The sequence below is a fragment of the Egretta garzetta genome, unplaced genomic scaffold, assembly GCF_000687185.1.
Source record: "Egretta garzetta isolate BGI_Z169 unplaced genomic scaffold, ASM68718v1 scaffold220, whole genome shotgun sequence".
Lineage (NCBI taxonomy): Eukaryota > Metazoa > Chordata > Aves > Pelecaniformes > Ardeidae > Egretta > Egretta garzetta.
In genome coordinates, this window is record NW_009258414.1 from 741,233 (window position 1) to 763,771 (window position 22,539).

General features: G+C 39.9%; 1 protein-coding gene across 1 annotated transcript; it reads left to right on the plus strand.

Moving 5' to 3' along the window:
- Positions 1-362: 362 nt before the first annotated feature.
- HPRT1 (hypoxanthine phosphoribosyltransferase 1) lies at positions 363-18,181 on the plus strand (the record flags this gene model as incomplete). The annotated part of the gene is made up of 9 exons (XM_035898503.1): positions 363-407; positions 1,542-1,648; positions 3,136-3,319; positions 8,780-8,845; positions 9,841-9,858; positions 12,116-12,198; positions 14,483-14,529; positions 16,732-16,808; positions 17,455-18,181. Coding segments are annotated over 9 exons (675 nt in total), but the record flags the coding sequence as incomplete, so codon positions are not given.
- Between the last annotated feature and the right edge of the window lie 4,358 nt (positions 18,182-22,539).

Consider the following 22,539-nt stretch of genomic DNA (forward strand, 5'->3'; position numbering starts at 1 on the left):
GGGGTTTTTTTGGGGAAAAGACCGCGGGGGGTTTTTTTTTTTTTTTTTTTTTTTTTTGCATCGTTGCCGTATTTGCTAAGGCTCTCGCATTCATTTTTTTTTTTTTTTTAAATTTTTTTTTTCAAGGCAGTGCCGGGTGCTCGTGAAATACACGTGGTGACTTACGGCTGAGAGCTGTGCCGGCCGCGAGGTTGTGACTAAATCCCTGCAGTCAATAAAAAAACCCCGATAAAATCTGTAGGAAGGGCCCGTTCCCTACCAAATGCAGGACCGAAGGTTTAGCAGACGGGCTAGATAGAATGATGAGTCTGAACCACAGGAAAATACTGTGAGTTTTGGGAGGGACCTGTCTTATTACTTAAAATAACAGCCCGCTCTGGATTGCAGGGACCCAGTGCCTGAGCCAGGTGCGTGGGTAGCCCATACAGGGTCTGTTTTGGATGGGAGGGTGAAATACTCATCAAATTCCCCCTGTGAAGTACTCATTAGGGGTTACACAACAAAAAAAACGTGTAAACAGTTGGCTGATCACAGGCCAGGTAAGCGCTTCCTTGGGCACCAAAATAAGACCGTGTCCTGCAAGGGCAGCGGTAGCCGGAATGGATACTTAAAATGCCTGCCCTGGTGAACTGTCAGTAATAAGCTTTGGTTTTCCCTCTGAAATTCTTAACTTCGTTTTACATGCAGTAGCGTTCAGCTGCATAACCAGAGAGTGAAGTAATTAAAAAACACATTGTCGTTTTCAAGTCGCAGCAGGGTTAAGGTTCAGGGAAGGCTATTCCTGATGCTTGTTGCGACAATATGCCCTGAACCTCCGCAGCTTTTGGTATAATTATATACATGTGCTAATCCCTTGTCCTAATTAATATACACTTGCTAATATTGCAGGCTGTTTCATAGAGGGAATTTGCCCGTGCGGAGCAGGTTGCTGAAGTAGGGCTTTCATTTCAGATTCTGAAAGATCTTGAACCCCCACGGTTTGCAGGTGGTGGTCTGAGAAGGCTTGCTTCACAGCAACATGACATGTCATGCTCGCATAGCTGTCTTGTCTTGTCCTGAAAACTGGCTCTTGTGTTTTGTTGTGATTTGGTGTTGTGGAGATTTGGAAGGTGTCCATGTCAAAGCCCCTGCTTGCTTAATTGCAAATGCAGGTTTTGCGTTACACGAGGAAAATCAAAGGTGTTAAAAAGCTCGTTGATTGGGTTTTTTTTAATGGAATAAAGAGATTCATTGAGGTATATTTGCTTCATTTTCTGCTTTCCAATGTAGGAGAAAGTTGTTAGAACTTAATTTCTTCCCCATATTTTATTTTACAACAGCTCATGTGGTATTTCAAGCAACTCTTGTGAACTGTAGGTTATGTTAGATTACACTTTACGCTGTGTTCAGCGTGACTAATGTTTTTATAGAGGGGGAAAGTAAGGTGATCCTGATAGGCATAATGGGTTTGATAGCTTACTGAATAAAGCAAAGGACTTGCAGTTTCTCACCACAGACTTTCTATAAGGCATTGTAGAAATCTCACCTTATTTCCTTTTCAGATTGGCGATGATGAACAAGGTTACGACCTGGACTTGTTCTGCATACCTAAACATTATGCAGATGATTTGGAAAAAGTCTATATTCCTCATGGGCTCATCATGGACAGGTTGGTTTGACTTCAGACAGCACGCTGCTCCAGCTGATTTCCATGGCACTGGAATAAACAATCTTCCAGTGATAGTTTTGCTGCCTGGTGACCGTCTAAATAGATTACATTTAATTAGAGACTAAGAAGTATAAGTGGTAATTAACTCTTTCTTGTTTGGCTTCTAAGAGTTTGTACATTTACAGTTATGCTGTTGTTTGGAAAGTTGTCGTAATTCTCAAGCAAAATTTTGTGGTACGTAGCAATCTATGACCTTCCAGTGTTTCTTTGATGTTTTACCTTCTTAAAACCTAATTAGAAGACGTTATTTGTTGTGCCAGTTCAGTCTGAAAACAATTGGGCTCTTGAATTTCCTTAGGATGTTAATAAAAGTAAATTATTAATCACATCACCTTAGACTTTCTCATGTTCGTATGGTAGGTAAGTAATACCCAATGTTCTTCCACCTTCTGGGGAAGACATTAGCCTCTGCAGGTACCCGTCTGTCACTTCTGTGGTTGCTGAAATCTGTGATGCACTGTGGAAATTTTGTCTGATGTGATCAGAAGTGGGTTCAGAAGCCTGCACAGCATTTTTGTTTTCCTTTGTGTTTGCCAGTTGCTAGTTCACCTTAAGAGAATGAACAACAAATTCAGCGAAGCAGCTGTGGGAGACGCACAGCCGCTTAAGAGTGGTGCTGGCTGGATCTTCCCGGAGATCTTGTGAATAGGAATGCATCTAGATTTTGCGTGGTCCTGTCTGATTAGATATAATAAACATTCCTATACTTTTTTTTTTGTTAAGTATTCTAAAAACTTTGCACTGGAAGTCCACATAGAGGAATTAAAATGGACAAAGTACATGTCATTAAGTAATTGATATAAAGTTTATAATGGTAGGCTTTCTCTGAGAAACCTGCTGTCAGCTGGCACACAATGAATACATACCATGCTTTCCAAAATAAATTACAAGATAAATTTAGAAACAATGCTTGCAGAAAAACGGTGCAGTCTTGTTCTGCTTTGTTGCTATTGTATTTTGCAGTTAGGACAAATTTCTGGCATTGTAGCTTGGCAAATAAACTCTTCAGTTTACAATTTGGGAGTTTTCTTCCTCCTTAGTGAGGGCTACTGCTTTTTCGGTTGTGTTAGCTTACATTGCTCTTTGCATGGGAGCTGAACCTATCTTTGGAAGGAGAAAACACGCCCCTGTGTCACATACCTGACAGTGAAACAGCTTCAGGGTGTTAGGATTTGCTTTGGCTGAGTGTGACGTATGAAAACAAAGGCGTTTGGCAGTGCTACTGTTAGATTAACCTTGAAAAGCAAAACTTTGTTGAGCAGTAACATGTAAAAGCGACTGAAGGAGCAGGCAAATATTTCTAAGCAAAATGTGTTTCCAAGTTTGCTGCACGTGTTTGCTACTGTTAGCAGTATAAAATGCTGCTGCTCTAGTAGTAAGCAAATGAAATGTGTTACGACAGCTAACTCTTTCTTGGTTTTGTATAGGACGGAGAGACTGGCACGAGAAATTATGAAGGGCATGGGAGGACACCACATTGTAGCACTCTGTGTACTCAAGGGTGGCTATAAATTTTTTGCTGATTTATTAGACTACATCAAAGCACTGAACAGAAACAGTGACAAATCAATCCCCATGACTGTCGACTTCATTAGGTTGAAGAGTTATTGTGTAAGTATCTCCGTGGTCATGTGCAATTTTTATATAAATTTGACTACAAATTATTAACAGAGGTAGTTTAATATTGTTACTGCCAGAATGTGCTAATATTAAACCGATAGTCAATGGGATTAATTTACAAGCTAATTTACTCTTTCTCTACCTTATTATATAATGTTTTCTTTTAGACCATGATGTCTCCGCAGCCCAGTAAAATCCTTGTGCAAGAGCAGAGAGATCCTTTCCATGTCCTTTACTTGTTAAACAGTTTCCTTTCTGCCCACTACCCTGTCTTTAAAGCTGTAGCTCTAGAATAATACAAAGGATTCTTCTGCAGCTATGGTTACAAACATTTAATTCTAGGAATTTTTATGTGGCTTAGACATTATTCATTGGACCGGAAGACTTGAAAGCTGCAAAGACGGTTATAGCCGAGTTCCCTGTCTCATCTTTTGTTTGGCTCAACCAAACAATCAACAAAATTAATTGTATTTGGCCTTGAGGAAATAACTAGATTCGTAAACCTCGATTCGTGATTAGTGGCCACTGAATATGGCTTTACCTTTTCAAGACTAGGCATAGGTTGCCTTGGATTTACATTTTTGGAGAATATTTTCATTCTGAACAGAAGGATTTAACTTTATAGGGAAATTGAACGTTCTGTAACGTGGGGTAACATGTAAGTTTTATGGAAGGAAGCACAAGGTTGTGTTGTGGAGGTCAAAGGAAGAAGCAGATGTGTGTTAGTACTGCACGCTTCCGGACTGACCGACAGCACAGTCTCGTGTTTTCAGGATGGTGTTTATGCTTTGTTCCGTAAGACCATCTGTAGCATGGAAATTATTACATGGTTTTGTTTCAGTTTAGAGTGTTTGAGTAAATTGTTTTGTACGGTTACGCTGTTAGTTCTGTCTCAGCAGCTTTGCATTCAAGTCAGCAGTATAGGCTACTTGTCACAGTTGTAGACGAGTGCCTATTCCAGTAGAAAAAAATAGAGATTACTAAATTGGAAACTCAACCTCATCCTTCATTTCATTAAACTGTGAAACCAGAGATGGAGTTACTTGCAGACTTAGCTCGGACTGTCGAAGAACATTCATGATTGCTGTTGAGCAATCTGTTAACATTTCATGGCGAAGCCCAGAACCGCATGAGGCTTTGGTCAAGTCCATTTGCAGGATGAGCCCTGGCTGCCTGAGGCATACACACGGCTGGCCGTCTAGGGGTTACCTGGAAACCACGTTCCTGTTTGCTGAACACGAGGCAGTAATTTAGCTATGCTCTTTAACGAGCAGGCAAGGCTGGGCAGAAAGGTTCGTGCCAGCCTTTGGTTGTATCTCACCAGGCGTTCTCTGGGTTTGTGCAGTGTATTTAGATCAGTGGGCGACAGCTGCTTGTCCCTTTCCTTCTGCTCCCCCCAAAAGATTCAGGGTCTGCCACCAGTCCTCTTAACCACTAAGCTGCCACATGCCCATAATATTCTGCCTGTAAAATCCACAACAGAAAGCAGAATATGTCTATTACAGGATAATATGTTAAAGAATAGGAAATGATGGCTCTCACCTTTTTTTGGTGAGGAAATTGCTTATCTTCTGGTTTCTTTAAGGAACACTTCCAATAACTTACTTGTCTTGTTTAAAAAACAGTGTAAAGACTACACCCTTTCACTCTCTCCACATTCTGACTAACTTAGAAAAAGGTTTTTGAGAAATGGTTTGAAACACCTGCAAAAAAAAACTTAAAAAGCAAGGCTGTCTTACTATATGCATGTTTTCTTTGCTCATGCTGGTGTTAGGCATGCTTTGGTTCATTTCTTTACTATAGCTGCTTTTGTTTATTGTTCCCCAGAACTACCATGCCTTGATATTAATGGTGGAGTGAGCAGCAAAATAGGTTTCATGGAAATTAAGAGCCTGGTTTTGTAGTAAAAACAAGTAGATGAAGAGAAAAGCACAGAAATTTGGACTGAAAGCTGTCGAAGCAGAATGTTTTCCTTGAGGTGTTGGCTTCAGAGTTTTTGGTTTTGTCAGCCAATTCTATAAAAGAATGTTTTCTTGTTCTAGATGAGTGAGGAGCGCCTGTTACCTGATGCCTCCACTACAGTATTTACGAGCATTTCATTTCTGTGGGCTCTTCTAGGTGGTTATTAATATCCAGACTTATGTCGTTTAGATTGCATAGCTTGAGAGACTGGATAAGATTGTCCTAACATGAACACGTATGTAACAGATTGACTGGGTCTTCCATCATTAATAGTGTCAGAATGCTAAATCCGCTCTGTAGTTTTTATCTGTGCTTTACTAGATGGAGGGATCTGTGTTTAGTGATGTGAAAACCATCATACACTGTAATGGACAGTCAAAAGTGGAGCTAGCTCTCTTGTCGCTGTTTTTGGATGCGATTACTAGATCACGATGCCTGCCTTTACAGACTGGATAAAAGATGTTAAAAATACCCTGGTCACATAAACAAAGCAGCTGAACTTGTGTAATGGTTCCGAAATTGATGTAATTGAGGTTCTATTCTTGTTTCAAACTGATCATTTAATATTTACAAGCGTATGGGGTTTTTTTTGTGTTGCAATGCAAAGTTCATACTGTTCTGCACCCAAAAATAATTCTCTAAGAATACTGACATGATCAAGCTGTGATTAAACTTTGCTCGTAGCTCCAGCTTTCTGAGTCCTTACAGATGAATTTTAATGATCTGGCAAGCTGTTAAGAAATGGAAAGATAGTGTTTGTGAACAGACCCAGATCTCGGTAGTCTTGACAAACAGTTTATTTTGTTTGTGGTACAAGAAGAACGGCTTTTCACCAGTCTCCTGCATTTAAACCTGGAAATGAGCAAATGTTGCTTATGTAGTCATGAAGGGCAGCCAAAAGACTGTGGATGTGTTGCACTCTCACTTGAGAAAATAGTGGAGTAAACTCTGGCTAGGCTGGTCACAGCAGTATTCTGAAAGATCTCTGTTAACCAAGCCTTATAGCAAATACTGTAAGGAACTTAAAATGCCTTTTTAAAAGGTGATCTTGGAGTCACTTGAGTCAGTAATTAGGATCTTGTAAAGCATTATTGTTTTCCAGCAGTGACAACAGGGAGGCAGCGAAAACAGATCTAAACAGTAAAACTCTTATGTGTTAAACCAGAAAGCATTAAAGTCTTACCAGTACTGAAATCAGAAATAATGCTCCTGAAGATAATTAAAACATTGCTTAATTATTAAACAAAGCTCTTTCCAATGGAAATCTGGTTACAACCAGTGTTGGAAATTCTTTAACTGCTTTTTAATTGCTCAGGAACTCAGTACCTGCATAGGAATGCAGGTTTATATGCCAAGGAAGATTTGCGTTTTGCATTAAAAAGTGTAGCAATTTTGGTGGAAAGGAGCAGGAAAGTTTCTGTAGGTTAGATTGTTTTTTCTCTCCTGATCATCATACTTTACTTTAATAAACATAATCCAAAGGTTTGCAGTAACCTACAGTTTTGTGGTGGTGGTGTTTGAGTGTAGCGTGTTGCTTTGTGGCCAGACAGGTCATCAGGAACGGGACCTTATGCATGTGCCAAGGAGTAAGAGTGGGTCACCTGTACATGTAATTTTAATGGAACAAATACCTGTAACATCTTTCTCCATCATTGTTTTGTAAGGAATTACGGTTTTTTACATCCTTCCATGGAAGGAGGATGAAATCCCTGTTAGTCTAGGAATAGATAAGAGAATCCTGTAACATAAATGAGGAAAAGCTTGAAGAAGCTGCCATTTAAGATAATTTTAAGATAGGGTGAACACAGGGAGTGTCCTTTAGCTTTATGAATACAGTGCTTAACTGAATCGCATTTTTGTGGTTGATCTAGCCAGCATCTCAGGCATTCCTTAGATGTGTGTATCTACTGGGTCAAGCAGCAGTCATTTTGGACGTCTTTGGTTTTGGACTTTTCCAGCACAGTGACATTGATGCTGTTCAGTTTAGTTATTGTCTGCGCTGTTACAGAAGCACTGAAGCAGTTGACTATTTATCAAAAATGAATGTTCCTTATAGTAATGCAACATGGCACTTGTGTGCATGTAATTTCAGAGTGGTATAACTCAAACTAATGTTTTCTTTAAAACATATGGGGTAAAACTGAAAAGATACTTTTCTTTTAAGATTCCTATGACACAACATAAAAAAAACCAAACAATAAATTATTACAAAAAGTATCTCTTCAGTTTTACCTGCTTTTACTTGCCTAGAGCTGTCAGCACTTTTTTATTCTAGACTGTTGACACTGTCCAAAGGATTTTAATACATTTTCTCTTTAATATCATCCCGGTATTACTTACTGTGTACTTGGTGTGTGCCTCTCTAAATCATTTGTTTCCCCTTTTTTGTGGTAACATTTTTAGTTTTTGCCTACAATTCATATAGCACCAATATCCGTCTTCACACGGCTGTAAAAACAGGAAGCTGTACATGGCTATGTCTGTTCCCTCGTGGTCCCCTCCCTGCTGCATCTGTCAGTTCTGGGTTTTGGGAAGGAACTGCTGGTTTGCTGCGTGTCTGCTTAGTTGTGCAGCATGCTTGGGCTTCAAGGTGCAGCAGCAAAATGCCACCATTTTTCTAAAAGGAAGACGTGGTAAGGAATGATGAGAATAAAGTTTGATAAGCAGTATTAACCTTTGACTGAAGTGATAAATTGTAGGAGAATGTCATCATCTGTAAGTAGTACAATAAGAAGCATATCTCATCCAATATGAACTGTGAGACACTGTCAAGGTTGAAAGTCAGTTGAATGACTTTAAATAAACTGCAAAGATCTGTGAAGCACTCCTGGCAGCTGTTTCTAACTTTCTTATATAACGGTTCATTTACCTTTGTCTCAAAGTTTAGTTTTACTGAAGCAAAATGCTGTGTTGTAGTGACGGTGTAACTACGTTGCTATTCAATTACTGTAGGAAGTAATTTGATCGTTACTAATATTTGTTGTAAACTAGGCAAACATAAGCTTTTCTGGCTATTTTTGTAGCTTATATTTTTAAATATTAATCTGTGCCTTGTTTGCTGGCTATTTTTGTTATGATTGCTTGTTCTTATTCAAAGAGTAAGGCCTTCTGAAGCATTAAAGTTTCAAATGTAAATTACCAGCTATATAGCAGCATGCAGCTTGGAAACTGAAGTGCTTTTTGTCTTATTTCCATATCTGTAGGGAATGCATAGCAAATCATATCTTTTTAGATACATATGTATATATAATGGTCACAGATGAGAGATGGTGCCTGCATTTATGCAGATCTCTTGTCAAGCAATCTTTAATCTGAAATACCATCTTTGCATTTGATCATTTAATTTCTTAGTTAATAGATGCTGTTAGTGCCGTGTTTCTAAAAGCATTAACATTCACTGGTTATGTACTCTGCAGTTCTGGTATTTACTGGAAGAAAAATGACTTTAATTCTGGTAATGCTAATGCTCACCCTCCTCTTTCTTATTAGAATGATCAGTCAACTGGAGATATAAAAGTCATTGGTGGGGATGACCTCTCAACCTTGACTGGAAAGGTATGGCTTTTTGTGTGCTTAAAAACAAACAAACAAAGCCACTAAAGGACCCGCATACCTGCATGATTTTAAGGCTGCTTTTTTAGTGTGTGGTGATTATAGAGTTTAAAAAAAATGAAAACGGAAGAGTTTCATTTAAATATTCGCCACTGTATACTAGTAGAGAGGATAAGCCCCACCAAAGCCATCAGTTTAGTCTGAACTTAACAAAAAAACCCGCCCCTATTTACCATTTTTAGTATCAGCAAGTTTTAGATCTGTTTTTCTGCAGTGCCTGAGAAGAATAATTTTGTGTGAGTAGTTGTCTACAAACTACCTTTAAAAGAGAGCAGCTTTATTTATTTGCTGTATTGGCATTTCACCGAAGTAGTGATGGGAATTCATATTGTCAAGATGTGTAACATGCAGCCCAGGTTAGGAACTGAGGTGCCTGTTACAGGCAGCGAAGGGAGAAGGAAATGGGAGAACGTAAATTGGGAATCTGCTTTTCTCCAGTGACTCTGTGGAGTTCATTGAGCCAGATGTCTGGGTTTAAAGCATTGGTGCCTCCTGCTCCGTCGGAACACACTACTTTCCCCTTCTCCTTACACATACGTGATCTGTAAGGCATGTATGTCACAGTTCAATATCAAGGATGTAGGTATGACAGAATTGTACGTGCCTCTGTAGTGACACTCTTCGCATTACAAGAATGCGTGATCTCTTTTGCATATATCTAGAATTCTCGAAGTCTAAGTTATTTAAAGACCAATTTGTACTCAGCATGAGACATAAAGGAGAATCTCATTGTCTGCTAATTGTTATTAGAGCATCAGAAATGTTAACTACATAGAATTTGCTGTTGCACGTGTAAGCATACATAAATGGTGGTACAGATATTTAACTGCAATGAAAATTAATGTGTTAGAGATTCTTATATATATAAAAAAGAAATGGCAAATTCTTCATAGATATTAACTGATTTTTCTTTTTTTTTCCTCTTTTCTTCCCACCAGAATGTTTTGATTGTAGAAGTAAGTATTGAAGTATTGTTTCACTTTGAAGTTCTAATGTGTGACTGCTAAAAGAGTTCTTATAGAATTTGTTCTTAAGCCAGAAAACCTTTAGTTTCTGGTTTCAAGGCTTCCAGCTTCTGATTCCAGGCCTGAATTTTGCGAGTGGGCTCTGAATCTGAAATGATCTGTGTTTTGAATTCTCAAATTGCATTCAATTGCCAAATTTAACAAGGAAGATATCCATGTAAAATTTACTTTCAATTTTCTGGGATTCTGTCAATTCTAAAATATCTGTCTCTTTTTTTTTTTTTTTTATTTTATTTTTAAATTTTAAAATGTAGCCTGAACAAAGTGATATTAAGCATATTACTGTTCTGAGTTTGTAACAGCAAGCTAGGAAATGAAACTGCAGGGGTAAAAAGAGGCTCCTACTAGGAATACCCTAAAATATGTGAAAAACAGATCTAAGCCAAATGTCTCTGTATATAATTTGTTTAGAGAATAGTGATATAGAAAACGTTAATTCCTAATTAGCATTTTGCAATTGCTAAATTTCCATTCCTCTGTCTTGTGGTTCTTTGGATGATACCAGGTACAGTACACGTCAGTTTGATTTCCTAGTAAGTACTGTTGCTTAATTCTTGTTTTCGTACGTCTTTCTTGATGGACAGTGTTGCTTATGCTCAGTAAGTATCGCTTTGACAAAGGATGTTCTTGAGTAAGATTGCCAATTTCAGGATCGGGAAGCAGCAGCAGTAGACAGGAAAAATGGATGTGCCATCTAATAATGTCTTGAGGCTCCAAATAATGGAAATGGCGTGTTTGTAAGCAACAAAACGGCTATGGCAACTGATTCAGCAGCCAAAGGGAAGGATGTTTCCTCTCACAAAATGTGTTTTTTATGTATGTTTTTTTTTAAGTTTGAGAAGGTTACGTTATTCCACAGGAAGCACATTCAGTTCCAAAACTCCTACCAAAATAGTATGTATACAGCAGTCATCTGTGTGACCAGTGGTGTCCTTTGAAGTACATTTTGCTTCAGATAGGCAGCTGCATTTAATTATGTATCTGCTCCATTTCAGATGAATGTATGTCTTTAAAATCCCAGACAGCTAACTAGGTTAGTTTCTCCTTTGTCAGTGAGTCATCTATCCAGTGACTTGTCTTACGCACTGTCAAATACGAACCCTTTTACCGATTACAGTTTTAACCGTCAAACAATAAAAATGCGCATTTGTTGTAGGTTTAATATCTTGTGCACCAGTGCACTAGGCTTTTCTATACAGCCTGAACAAAATGGAGATTCACCTCCAATAAAAAGATAATCACACACTACAAAATCAGTAATAAGTTCTATTTTTAATTTGGAGTATGGAAGTAGCTACTTCTGTTTATTCATGAACTTTTATTTTTGTCTATATATCTCTATGTCTTTAATTTCTCTTGCGTTTATTAAAAGCATGAAGTGTTAAAGACTGTACAGCTGATGGGTGCTCTGAGTTTTTTGTTTGATTTTTATTTTAATTGGGAGTCATGGGAAAATAGGCTGAAACCAGGACATTGCTGCTTCTGTGCTATTTACCTCCTTCCCTTCAAATAGCTTTGATTTCAGGCCAGGGTAAGGACTGTCCCTCTAAAGATCGTGTGATTATTTCAGTCCAAATGAGGAGTCCATTGCTGATGCTTCAGTTGTAAGCCATATATTCTTTTTTCTGCTTATATGTACAGTGGATGGAATTAAAATGGTGTGTCAAAATTCATTTTATGGACTTTAGAACTGCACCCAGATATTCCCAGTGCAATTTCTTTGGTTGTTTCTTGGATCTGTAATGTAAAGTACGCTCCCTTTTCTTTAACTGCAGTAATGGGTTGTTCTGCCTATTTTCCCTTCCTACTTCCTACTTTGTCTGTAACTGAGCTCGATGGCAAGACTGATGTTACTCTTACCATATTTGAATTAAACATTGTTTGTTTAATAGCTGCGAGGAGCACAAGCCATAAAATCTCCAAAAAGAGCCAAGAAGGCCATAGTTCAGTAACTGCTTTCAGTCATCCTTATCCACAGCAATTAAGAACTATTGTTAATGTGTGTGATCACTTTACTGAGCAGAGTTGTGTAAGCACAGCACAGTGTTACGTCACCTATATTTGATTATGAACAGTAGTTTGGCATATTTTCAAGCTATTGCGGATGACCAATTTCTATGGTAGAAACTTTAAAATGCTACTCTTGACACGTTTAGTATTCTTTCTTACTTGAGATTTTTATTTTCAGGATATAATTGATACTGGTAAAACAATGAAAACGTTGCTGTCTCTACTTAAGCAGTACAATCCAAAGATGGTGAAAGTAGCCAGGTAAAATTTTAATGATTATTTGTGCTCTATTTCACCTTAAGAAGGACAGACAGTGTTAAAAAACAAAAGGTATAGAATACATTTCCATGGAAGAGAAATGGGAGGGAACATTTCTGCAGGAGTCATATATTATATGATCTGTTGGAACTCGAAAAGCACTTTTGCTTGTTATGAGAACACCAGCCTTAACAAACGTATAGAAACACTGTTCTTTCCACTCTTACTGCTGGAAGAATTTCAGTGCTTCAGAAGGGGATGGCTTGTGCATGCCTGGTACATGTCTTGCCTTACCATATTATGGTAAGGTTTGTGGTGTCTTACCACTGAAGTCCCAAGTCAGGTTTAGAAGTATATGGAAGAATTTAAATCTCTTGGCCTTAAAAAAAAAACCCTCTGAAGTTGGTAGAGCTATTTTCAACACAAACTTAGTTCATAAATACAGACTTTTACTAGAGATGGGGATAAGAAAAATCAGTGGTTGTCACTTACATATATGCAGTATCTATCCAAAAATGTTTGTTTCTGCTTGCGGTATCTGCAACTTCAGTGTACTGCAGTGGTGTACCTGTGCAATGGAGACTTTTTTTTTAGTTTTTCTTCTTTAATTGCAGAATTTTGCACACTAACATTATTCTTTGTGTAGTGCAGCTGAGCTTTAGAGGTCATTCTGTGAGAGTAGCCCGGCCATATGCTCTTCCAGGCTTTTCTACTTAGTTACATCTTTAATCAATTAGTTTCAAAATATTTTATAATTAAATAACTTAAAACTAACAAGAAATGTTGAGGATAATATCACGTTATTAACCAATATCAACATTCTTCCTACTTCTTTTTAAATTGCATCTTTTACGCTGCTATGCTGTGGTTGTGTATTTTACAATAAAAGCATAATGGTTGCTGGGGATTAGAGATAAAGCAGAGCTGTGTGTAATATCTAATCAGTTGTGTTGCCATAACAATGTCAAAGTAGTTGTTAGATGTACGAGAACAGCTCTTCTTGCTGATAATCTGGAGGTGACCTGCTGAAGGTGAGGTTGTTGAGGACTTTTCCCTGGCTGGATTAAGTGTGCCAAATTTTACATATTTGTCACTGAATAATGCCCCAACACTGCAGTGTACATCATGAATATAACATAATATGAGCAAAGTCCAGTTTCCCATTGTTTAAACCTTGTGCAGTAATTTGGGTCTGCCAAAGACCTGAGCAGGTAAACATGATCATTCTAGATAGCCTTAAATGTGATGTTCTTAGTTACTTCCTTGACTCACTCTTTTTTTTTTTTTTTTTTCTCCTTTCTTTCTGACAATTAAGCCGTTGTTGCAGGGAGATGTGAATTAATGTTAATATGATTTTGGGGTTTCTTTGATCAAATCCTACACCAACTGTCAAAAATCAGGTCTCACAACTAGAAGTTTTAGTAACTGTCTGAAAAGGAAAGCGTGACTCTGTCAAATTAAGCCCTGCTTTCTGGGGTGATTCAGGAGGGAAGGAGATCTGTGCTCAGTGCACAGAGTTATGCTGACCTCTGTCTTTACATTCAGCCATCGACCACCTTTTCTTATCCTGCCAAAGTCTCTGTATGGCACAGACAAACAAATGTCAGGCCCGCTGGGGTTGTCTTCCAAGAGGTGGAAGTGCTCAACTGAATAACGAGTGAATCAAACCAGCAAGGCATTTTTCTCTACTACAAACCCCCCAACTCTGTATCTCCGTGCTTTTTACACCTCTGACTATTAATTCTGGAAAAGTGGAGCTGGTTTGTATCATCTGATCATCAGAGGCAATTATACTTTCTTTACGGAGGGAAGTAGTGCTGCCAGTAAAAAAGCAGTTGAGGACACATTGCACAAGTGCAACTGAGGTTGCATTTAAGCAGCTGAACTTTTGCTCCATAATACTAATGCTTTTGAAAAGAGCTCAGTTGGTCTGGCCAGATCCCAAGTTGTTGCTTTTTTACCTATAAGCTAAATTGCGCCTGCAATTCCTAACACACATAAAACCCCATTAAGTCACTTTTCACAAAGAAAATCCATCCAGATCGGTATTTTCTAGCCTCTTTCTTGCAGACCCGTTGTCCTTAAGGCTGTGAACCATTCATGATTCTAGGAAGTTTTAATTTTGTCATGATCAGCTGCACTTGCAAATAAAAAAAATAATAGATTAAAATCTGTGTAGTTATGCACATTTAGGCCAAATTCAGCTTGTCTGTCATCAAAACAGGCTCATATATTTGTACCTGGTTGCTTCTCCATGTTTCAGTTTTACATTGGTTTTATTTGACAGTTTGTTGGTAAAAAGAACTCCTCGAAGTGTGGGATATCGACCAGACTGTAAGTGACTTTTTGACAACAATTATTAATTTTTAAAAGTATGTCAATGTATTGTGTACCCTTTGGTCAAAGCCCAAGGATATTCCAAATAAGTTTTCACTAATGATTCATGATAGATTTTGCTCTTATTTAGGGATTTAAAATGTTTGGAATGTATTTTGACAGAGTTAATCTGGATTTGGTCTGATTTTAACTTTTTGTAATATTTTACTATATGAAAAGCAAACTTTGGTATTTTGGTCTGGGTTAGACCCTTTTCATGTGCAAATTCTCCCCGCTTGCATGTAGACCCATGCTTTGGTCAGCAGAATCTGCTGGATTCACCTTTGATGCTTTTGGGAGTGACTCGGGTGTCTAAACCTCATGCCATTTGGATGTCCCCAGGAATGTAGGAGGACTACACAGGGTAACAGGTCTGATAAAAGTTTACAGTGATAAGATGCATAAATTGGCACAAAACCAGTTATGTCTAGGCATCTGAATTACTCTCTTCTTGTCTTCTCCTGTCTGTCCCAAGATGATAAAGAAAGGAATAGCATCCAGAGCAGACAGTGGTACCAGAGTGACGGCTCCTCCTGCCTGGGGAAGGGCTATGTGTTTTAACCCTGTTCCAGAGGCTAAATTGCTCTTAACTGGGACCATGTACTTTCACTATGGAAGTGGAGTGAATTTAGCAGCAGAATCACATCCTCTTACTCCTCCTTTCCAAGATTGTATAATTTTCTGGAACTGTAATTTTTCAGTGCCTTAAAAGCTTGATTGAGGTGTTCCCCTCGGTCAAGGATGCCCCTCATTCCTGAGATCTTATTATAGGCTTAGCTGGGTTAACGGTCTTCCTTTTGAGCATCTTGCAGCAGATGACTTGTTTTGCCATCTGTCCACAGAGACAACCTGTTCAGTGCAGGACGTGTGAGCTCTGAAAGAAGAGACAACAAAGCAGTAATGGCTGGGCCTCTGTTTTATCCCTGTGTTATGAGGCCAAGTAGATGCTAAACATCGCCTTAATTTTTCCAAAAATGCACACAGCCTTTCCTTTGAATTATATGATTTATTTCCCTGTTTTTCTTATGGAGTCTCATTGTAGCCAGGGAGAGAAAAACCATGCAGCTTTCTTGTGCTCAGTCGTCTTTCATTTTAGCATGAGGGGAGAAAGACGTTTGGAAATTTTATATTACTTTATGCTTTATGTCATTTTATAGTGTGTGTAGACAGGTTGGACTGGTACTGCTTCACCACCCGCAAACTGTCCTGCTAGAGCCGTTCAGATGATCTGTGGAATAGCTGATGCGCTCTTTTTAGGCAGCTTCTCTGGGAGAAGAAAAAGCCAATGCAACTCAACAAAATCCCCTATCTGTTTCTGAAACCTGCAAGTGACTCTGTGAAGGACAGAGTGCCCTTTGCTCTTCACTGTTCTCTGTACCAAGGGATCAGGGTCTAAGATGTGGTTTAGCAGAGCTGTCCTGCAGTCATAGCGTATTCCTGCCTATCAGGTCATGGCCTGCGAGTCACGAGAGTGGAGTTCATCTGGGTGAAGGATTGGTTTCCCTGCAGTAGCTGTGGTTCTGATATTCACATTATGCTGTGCTCGCTCTCCCAGCCCTTCAGGGAGAGTCTCCTTGGACTTGCACACCCATAGTTTTGAAGGAGCTGACAACTGAACCTGCCTTCTCATTACGCCTTTGGGTACCCTTCCTGCAGCCCTACCCGAGGCGCAGGGCCAGCTCCCAGAGGTGCTGCCTTTCGAATGGTGCCATGAGGCTGACTTGTGCTGCGCTCACCAGTTCCACTGCTGCTGCAGTGGCGCATCAAGCATGCAGGAAGCACCAGGAAGTATCAGCTCTTTTTCTACGTGTTTACAAAGTTGCAGGAAATTTTCAAGGAATTTTATGTTCCGATAATAACACCCTGTCTGTTTTAAGTGCTTCCATTCATTTCTTGCAGACTGCATGCTAGCACCATGCTGCTGCGTGGGAACCAATAAATACATCTATTTAATTTTGCTTGAGTTGATGAAATAAATCAACAAAGTAAGTTAAAATTTTAAAATAGCTCAAATATTAATCTGAGGATACTTGAGTGGAAGAAATAAAGTGAGTTAGGATGCATACATATCTGTAAAATTCCAGATTGTCTCTGTAAAAAGGTCTAGTGAGCTCTAGGAAGTTATTTTCTAACATAGTGGTGACTTATGGTCTTTTTCAGTTGTTGGATTTGAAGTGCCAGACAAATTTGTTGTGGGATACGCCCTAGATTACAATGAATACTTTAGAGATTTGAACGTAAGTAATTTTTCCCGTATGTTTTTGTCCGTTTAAAACTAGGGAGGAGGAAGGAAGGGAAGTCTCTCACATCACTCTCCCTCCTCTGTAAATCATGCCTCATGTGCAAATCTGTTCCACTGGTGATGCAACGATGAGAGCAAACCCTAGAGCAGCAGGACAGCGTTTTGGAGCTCTTAAGAAACTAAAATTTATTTTGCTACATGCAGAATGGAGGCTATACATCTCCTGTCAACTTTGAAATAATGTGAAGTTTGTGTGAAGTTTCTTATCTTACCAGATGTCTATGACAAATAAGTGCATTTGCTTAGTTATGTAAGAACGAGAGAAGAGAGACCTTGGCATTTAAAAGGGGTTCACTTTTTATTCTAAGTTATTACTTCTTCATCTGGGTCTTACCAACCTTACATCAGATACTGGGTGGAATAATTAGAGGGAGGAGAAAGAAGGCAATGTTGAGATTTTTAGGGGAAAAAAAAACTGCTTAAGTTGTTCTGCATAAACAGTATCACAAGATTCTTCTGTACTGAAACATGTCTGGCATGCTCGTATTTTTTTCAGAAGTGCTTTATTGAATACATACGTAAAACATCGGTCACTTATGTTACTTTTCTAACAGGAGCCTTTTTATTTTATTTTGTTTCAGCACATCTGTGTGATCAGCGAGACGGGGAAGCAGAAGTACAAAGCATGAAAGCATAGTTCCAGTGCTATGAGAACAGAGCTTTGAAATGTTTTGTTTACAGAGTCCTATCTTTCACAGGCTTCAACTCTGGTACACCAGCTAAAATTGTAGAACGCCCCAGCCCCGTTGTCATATGCTTACTATAATTTATTGCATGTACAATATAAGATCTCGTCTTGTTCATTTATATTTTAGAAATGTAAACAACTAGTGCAATTCTGCACTCCTTATTTTGATTTGCACTATGACTCTACCGACTATTGCTGCCCCTGGTTGGGTTGTGCTGTTTGTGAGCTCCGGAGGCTAACTCTTGCAGTGGTAAATTGCTTAAACCTCATCAACCCAGAACTGAAATAGTTCCAAGTACTGTAAATGTAAAACATTTTATGATAGGGAAGTCTATTAGTAATATTTTTAAAATCTGTAATTTAAGTTTTATATTTTAATGCACAAATGTGTTTGTGATTAATGGATAGTTGCACCTTTGGGTGTTATAAAGCATGAGGAGCAGCCAGTTACAGTATCTGTAATCTCCAAGAAGCTCGTTCAGATCTCCTGGAGTTGCCTTATTGCTGTAAAGGAAGTCTGGGTGAAAAATGTCTTTCTCTTTTGTTTGTTTATTTTTTGAAGCAGATGGAATGACAAAACAGAATGTTTAAAATTTAGTTTTAGCTGAGCTGCCTGCTTCTGTTAGATTTTTTTTTTTCCTTTAAAAATATCCATCAGCCAGTGGAATTGCCTTTTAAATTTAAACAATTTTAATATATTTCTGAAAAAGTATTGTAATGTTTACTTTATAAGATCTACAAAACAAAGTACTTTAAATAAAGGCTGTCTCTTTAAAATAAGCCCCATAAATCTATGCCACTCATTCTGTATATTAAAGTGCTCTTGAAATTTTCTTCTCAGTAATATTTTCCGTAAGTGTTTCTGACAGCGAAGGCAGACTCTACATTTGTTATCTTTGTAGAGTTTTTGGTTAACATGATCCTGTCTACAAGAGAGATGATAAAGTGCTGAGGGAAAATACTGGAACACTTGCTTATTCTATAACCAAACTAGATTTCAGAGGAAATGGTTTAAGCACTGTCCTGTGTTCTGTTTTAGCAAAAATGAAGAGTGGAGATTATATGTTCATTAAACATATACACGTGGGGAAAAAAACCCAAACCCACAACCATTTTGTAAGTAATCATTTGAGTTTGTTTCTTAAACACCTCTTTGTGTCGAGTTTAATTCTGAAGGTGGCAGCCTGTCTTGCACCTCATCCTTGTGCCGTGCGTTTTGGTCCCTCAGCTCACACGGTTCTTGTACGTCTGCGCATGGATTCTTCCACGGTATGCTCGGATTTAACGCTGCTCAGTGCTTAATACATAATGAAGTTTTTGCCAGCCTGTTTTGACAGGTTTTTCTGTGGTTTTGAAGTTTGGGTCATGCTTCTGTACTTTTCCAAGTACTGTGCGTTGTTGTCCATCCATGGCGTGCTCAGCTACAACTGTAGTAGTTAATAGCAGACCTGAAATATTAGTAATTTACACGATGTAATTTAGATCAAATGATCACAAATGTGTATTTGTAAATCAGAATTCTTGATAACAAGTGTTAGAACACTGATGGTGATTATACTATACTTCTGAAATGTTACGGTTGATGTTCCAAAGAGCTTTTTTTCTCAGTGCACTCCACAGTCTGATTGTGTTTGTCGATGTCCTAGATCATATTTGTGTATAGGCTTTTTTTGAGAACCTGTACTGTCCCTGGGACGACTTGTTGCAGAATACCCGATGCATCTCCAAGAAGAGGAAACGCAAAAGCAAGATAGAAAAATATAAACCCCCTTTGAGAGTTACTGACATCCATTCAAGTTTTCCCTAGTCCTGGTTGAACTGAAGGTCTAAATCTTAAAACGTAGCGTTTTCTTCAGCCTTCTTAATAGTTCCTACTTCACAACGTGTTTCAAAATACATTAATGGCATCTGGAGATTACAGTAGAGAGGTGGCTTAAAAGTACCTATTTACACATGAAAACCATGAGAATTGGTGATGTTTGGTATCTTTTAGGACTTAAATTAGTTTGTCCTGAAATGTTTTCCTGTCTTGGTTAAGACAGTTATTGGAATGCTGTGATTTGGGAAGGGGAGGAGAGGTTGAATTAGTCATAACAAGGGGGTTATCTTGCAAACCGTAGCTGGAGTGGGGACACATCGCTGGTCTGTCGGGGGTAGGAGTTGCAACTGCATGGACCCGTGCCCGTGGCGTAAGCGCAGAAGGGGTTTGGGAAGATGGGAAGATGCCCCTGAGCTACGCCGACCCCAGGAGCCATGCGGCAGGATCCCAGGTCTGCCTTTTAGCAAACCTCGTCTGTGTCAGATGGAAAAGGCCGGTATTTAAAAAGAAAATAAAGATCTTACTGAATGTTCCCACATTTCAAATGCTGGGGAACAGGCACTTTTTTTCTTTTTTGTGCTTCCTTCACGTTGTCAGATGAAGTTCATTGCCCCAGAGGGATTCCTCGTTCAAAAGCTTTTGCGGCTCTGAAAATTTTTCAGAGAAAAACTTGCCCCCTCTCCCGCCCTCGCTGGAGCGGCTCTAACATACTGTGGCCTTACAGCACCTCTCACTTGGAAAAAAAGTTGAAAATGCAGTCGTTATTTTTTATTCAGTAATTCTGGTTAAAAGCCTGGGGTTTTAGTCACACCTTTGCAAGTTAAATGCGAACTTTATGCAAGCCAGACATAAATTGTTAAAACATTATGAAAGCGCAGAGAAAAATCTTGTATTTGAACATTTATGTGGCGTTTGAAATTCATTACGGTCCCACATTTTATGAATCACAAATGTATGCTGGAAAAATAATTTTGAGTATTTATGGGCTTTGCTATACTGTCTCACCCTGCGACATCTGGCATTTCTGCACCGTTCAATGATTCTCGCCTGCCGCCGACTGCTGAGGCTGCCGGGCTTGGTACCACAAGTGCGTAGCTCTGGCTTGGAGTGTTTATTCTTCTTGCTTTAAATTCACACTGATCAGAATCTAAAGTGCTCCCAGGCAGAGCTGCAAGATGCGGTTAAAAGCCCTTACGCAAGCTGAGCTGGCAGTTCACTTGCGGGGGGTGAATCCTGGGTTTGAAAATTGAGACAAATGAGGATCTTTAAGTTGCCTTGTAACTGTATATCCTGACTGATTAAACGGTGGTGGCATTTCCTTGTCTGTTACGCGCTGAAAATCCTGTCAAGCCCGCGCTAACCCCGCCATGAGGATCTGCCGCGACTCGCAGGGAGCTGGTTACTCCTCACGATTCATTAAAGGACTGTTTCTGCCGTGTCTGACCGCCTTTAATTCCCATTCAGGTTGCACCTTGCAAGACTGGATCACAACTGTATGTGAGTACCTTTATAAGCAAAGGAGCCATCACAGTGGTCTTTTTTTCTTTTTTCCTTTTTTTTCCCTTTTTTTTTTTTTTCTATTTAGTGTATAAGGACTTGTAATTTATTTAATTTCACAAGCAATTGTAGTTTGATAACTATTTTGATGGGGAAATTGCTTCCTAGCTCTGTAAATGTGCCAGTGCTCGGCGGCAGAAACGAAGGTGAAGGTGGCAGCGCTAGGAAAGCACAGAGGTTCAGTGCGATGTAAGAGGTTTAGCGTGATGTAAGAACGGGCAGTGAGGATTTTCATCCCTAGGGAAGCTGCGAGAGGGATCCTCGCCAGCAAGCGCCAAGTGGCAACGGCCGGTGCGTGGTGGTGTTGGGGGAACAGTTGAATGGCTGCAAGCATATGCCTGTGAACGGGCTTTCTGGCTCCGGTAAAACACCAACCAGTGAACTGAAACATCTAGGACGAGGGAAAATGGCCTCAAGTTGTGCCAGGTTTAGGCTGGACATAAGGAAAAATTTATTCACCAAAAGGGTTGTCAAGCACTGGACCAGGGTGCCCAGGGAAGGGGTCGAGTCCCCATCCCTGGAGGTGTTTAAAAGCCGGGCAGATGAGGTGCTTAGGGACATGGTTTAGTGGTGGGATGGCAGGGTTAGGTTAACGGTTGGACTTGATGATCTTACAGGTCTTTTCCAACCTAAACGATGCTGTGATCTCGGAAGGTGAAAATCCTTCCAGAACCAGGTAGGAGAGGCCGGCCTGGGAGGGCGAGTAAATCACGATGCAGGCAGGATAACCTGTTCCAGTAAGAGGCTGGTGTTTATCTAACAAATTATTATTGGTGGCTTTTTTATTTTTCCTCCCTGCTATAACCAGAAAGGGAGCCAACCCTCTTGTGTCTTCAGTGTTATCGCCAGGTTGGCCGTAGCAAATGGCTGTGTGCATGAGCTGCAGCTTCAGGCACTGGGGTCGGGGGCGTCCCAGGCAGTCGGTGCTCTCCTACAGGTAGTGATCCTCCAGCCCTGCCCTTCACAGATGTAGCCAGGAAAATACCCCAGGAGATAGTGTCTGTGTGTATTAAATAAGGAACTGTGCATTAGATAAGGAACCAGCTCTTAAACAAGGCTCCATCTCTTTCCAACTCCAGTCCCAGCTCTGTTAGGTTTCTTACAGCAGAGAGCTTGTTCATGCCCAGTTTACAATCCTGACATCTCAGGCACGCCAGTGGGAATGCTTCAGGATTGCTTTTGGAAGCAGCTTAGACAAAGCTTAATTATCCTACACTATTTTGTGAAGCATGGCAGCAGAAGTAACACTAGTTATTTCACCTGTTCCAGCCCTGCCCCTGAAAGCATGGTGTCCCCGCATCAGTTTGGCATGGGAAAGCGTGCCGATGCCCCGTACCTCATGCAGATGCTGCCGATGCTGGCGTGGGGCTGGGTTTGCTCCTGGAGATCCAGCGTCAGCCGGGAAGGCAGCCCTGTGCCGTGCCGTGCCGCTGCGAGCACCGCCGGCGTGCAGCCTGCGAAGCGGCCGGGGCAGGGGTCGGTGTAGGTGCTGGGTGCTGGCTCAGCTGTCCTTCAGTTCGGGGAGGGATGAAATCCTTTTCCCTGAGACCAGACTTCCCGGGTGCTGGCGAAACGCGCTGCCTTTCCCGTGCATCCCGCTGG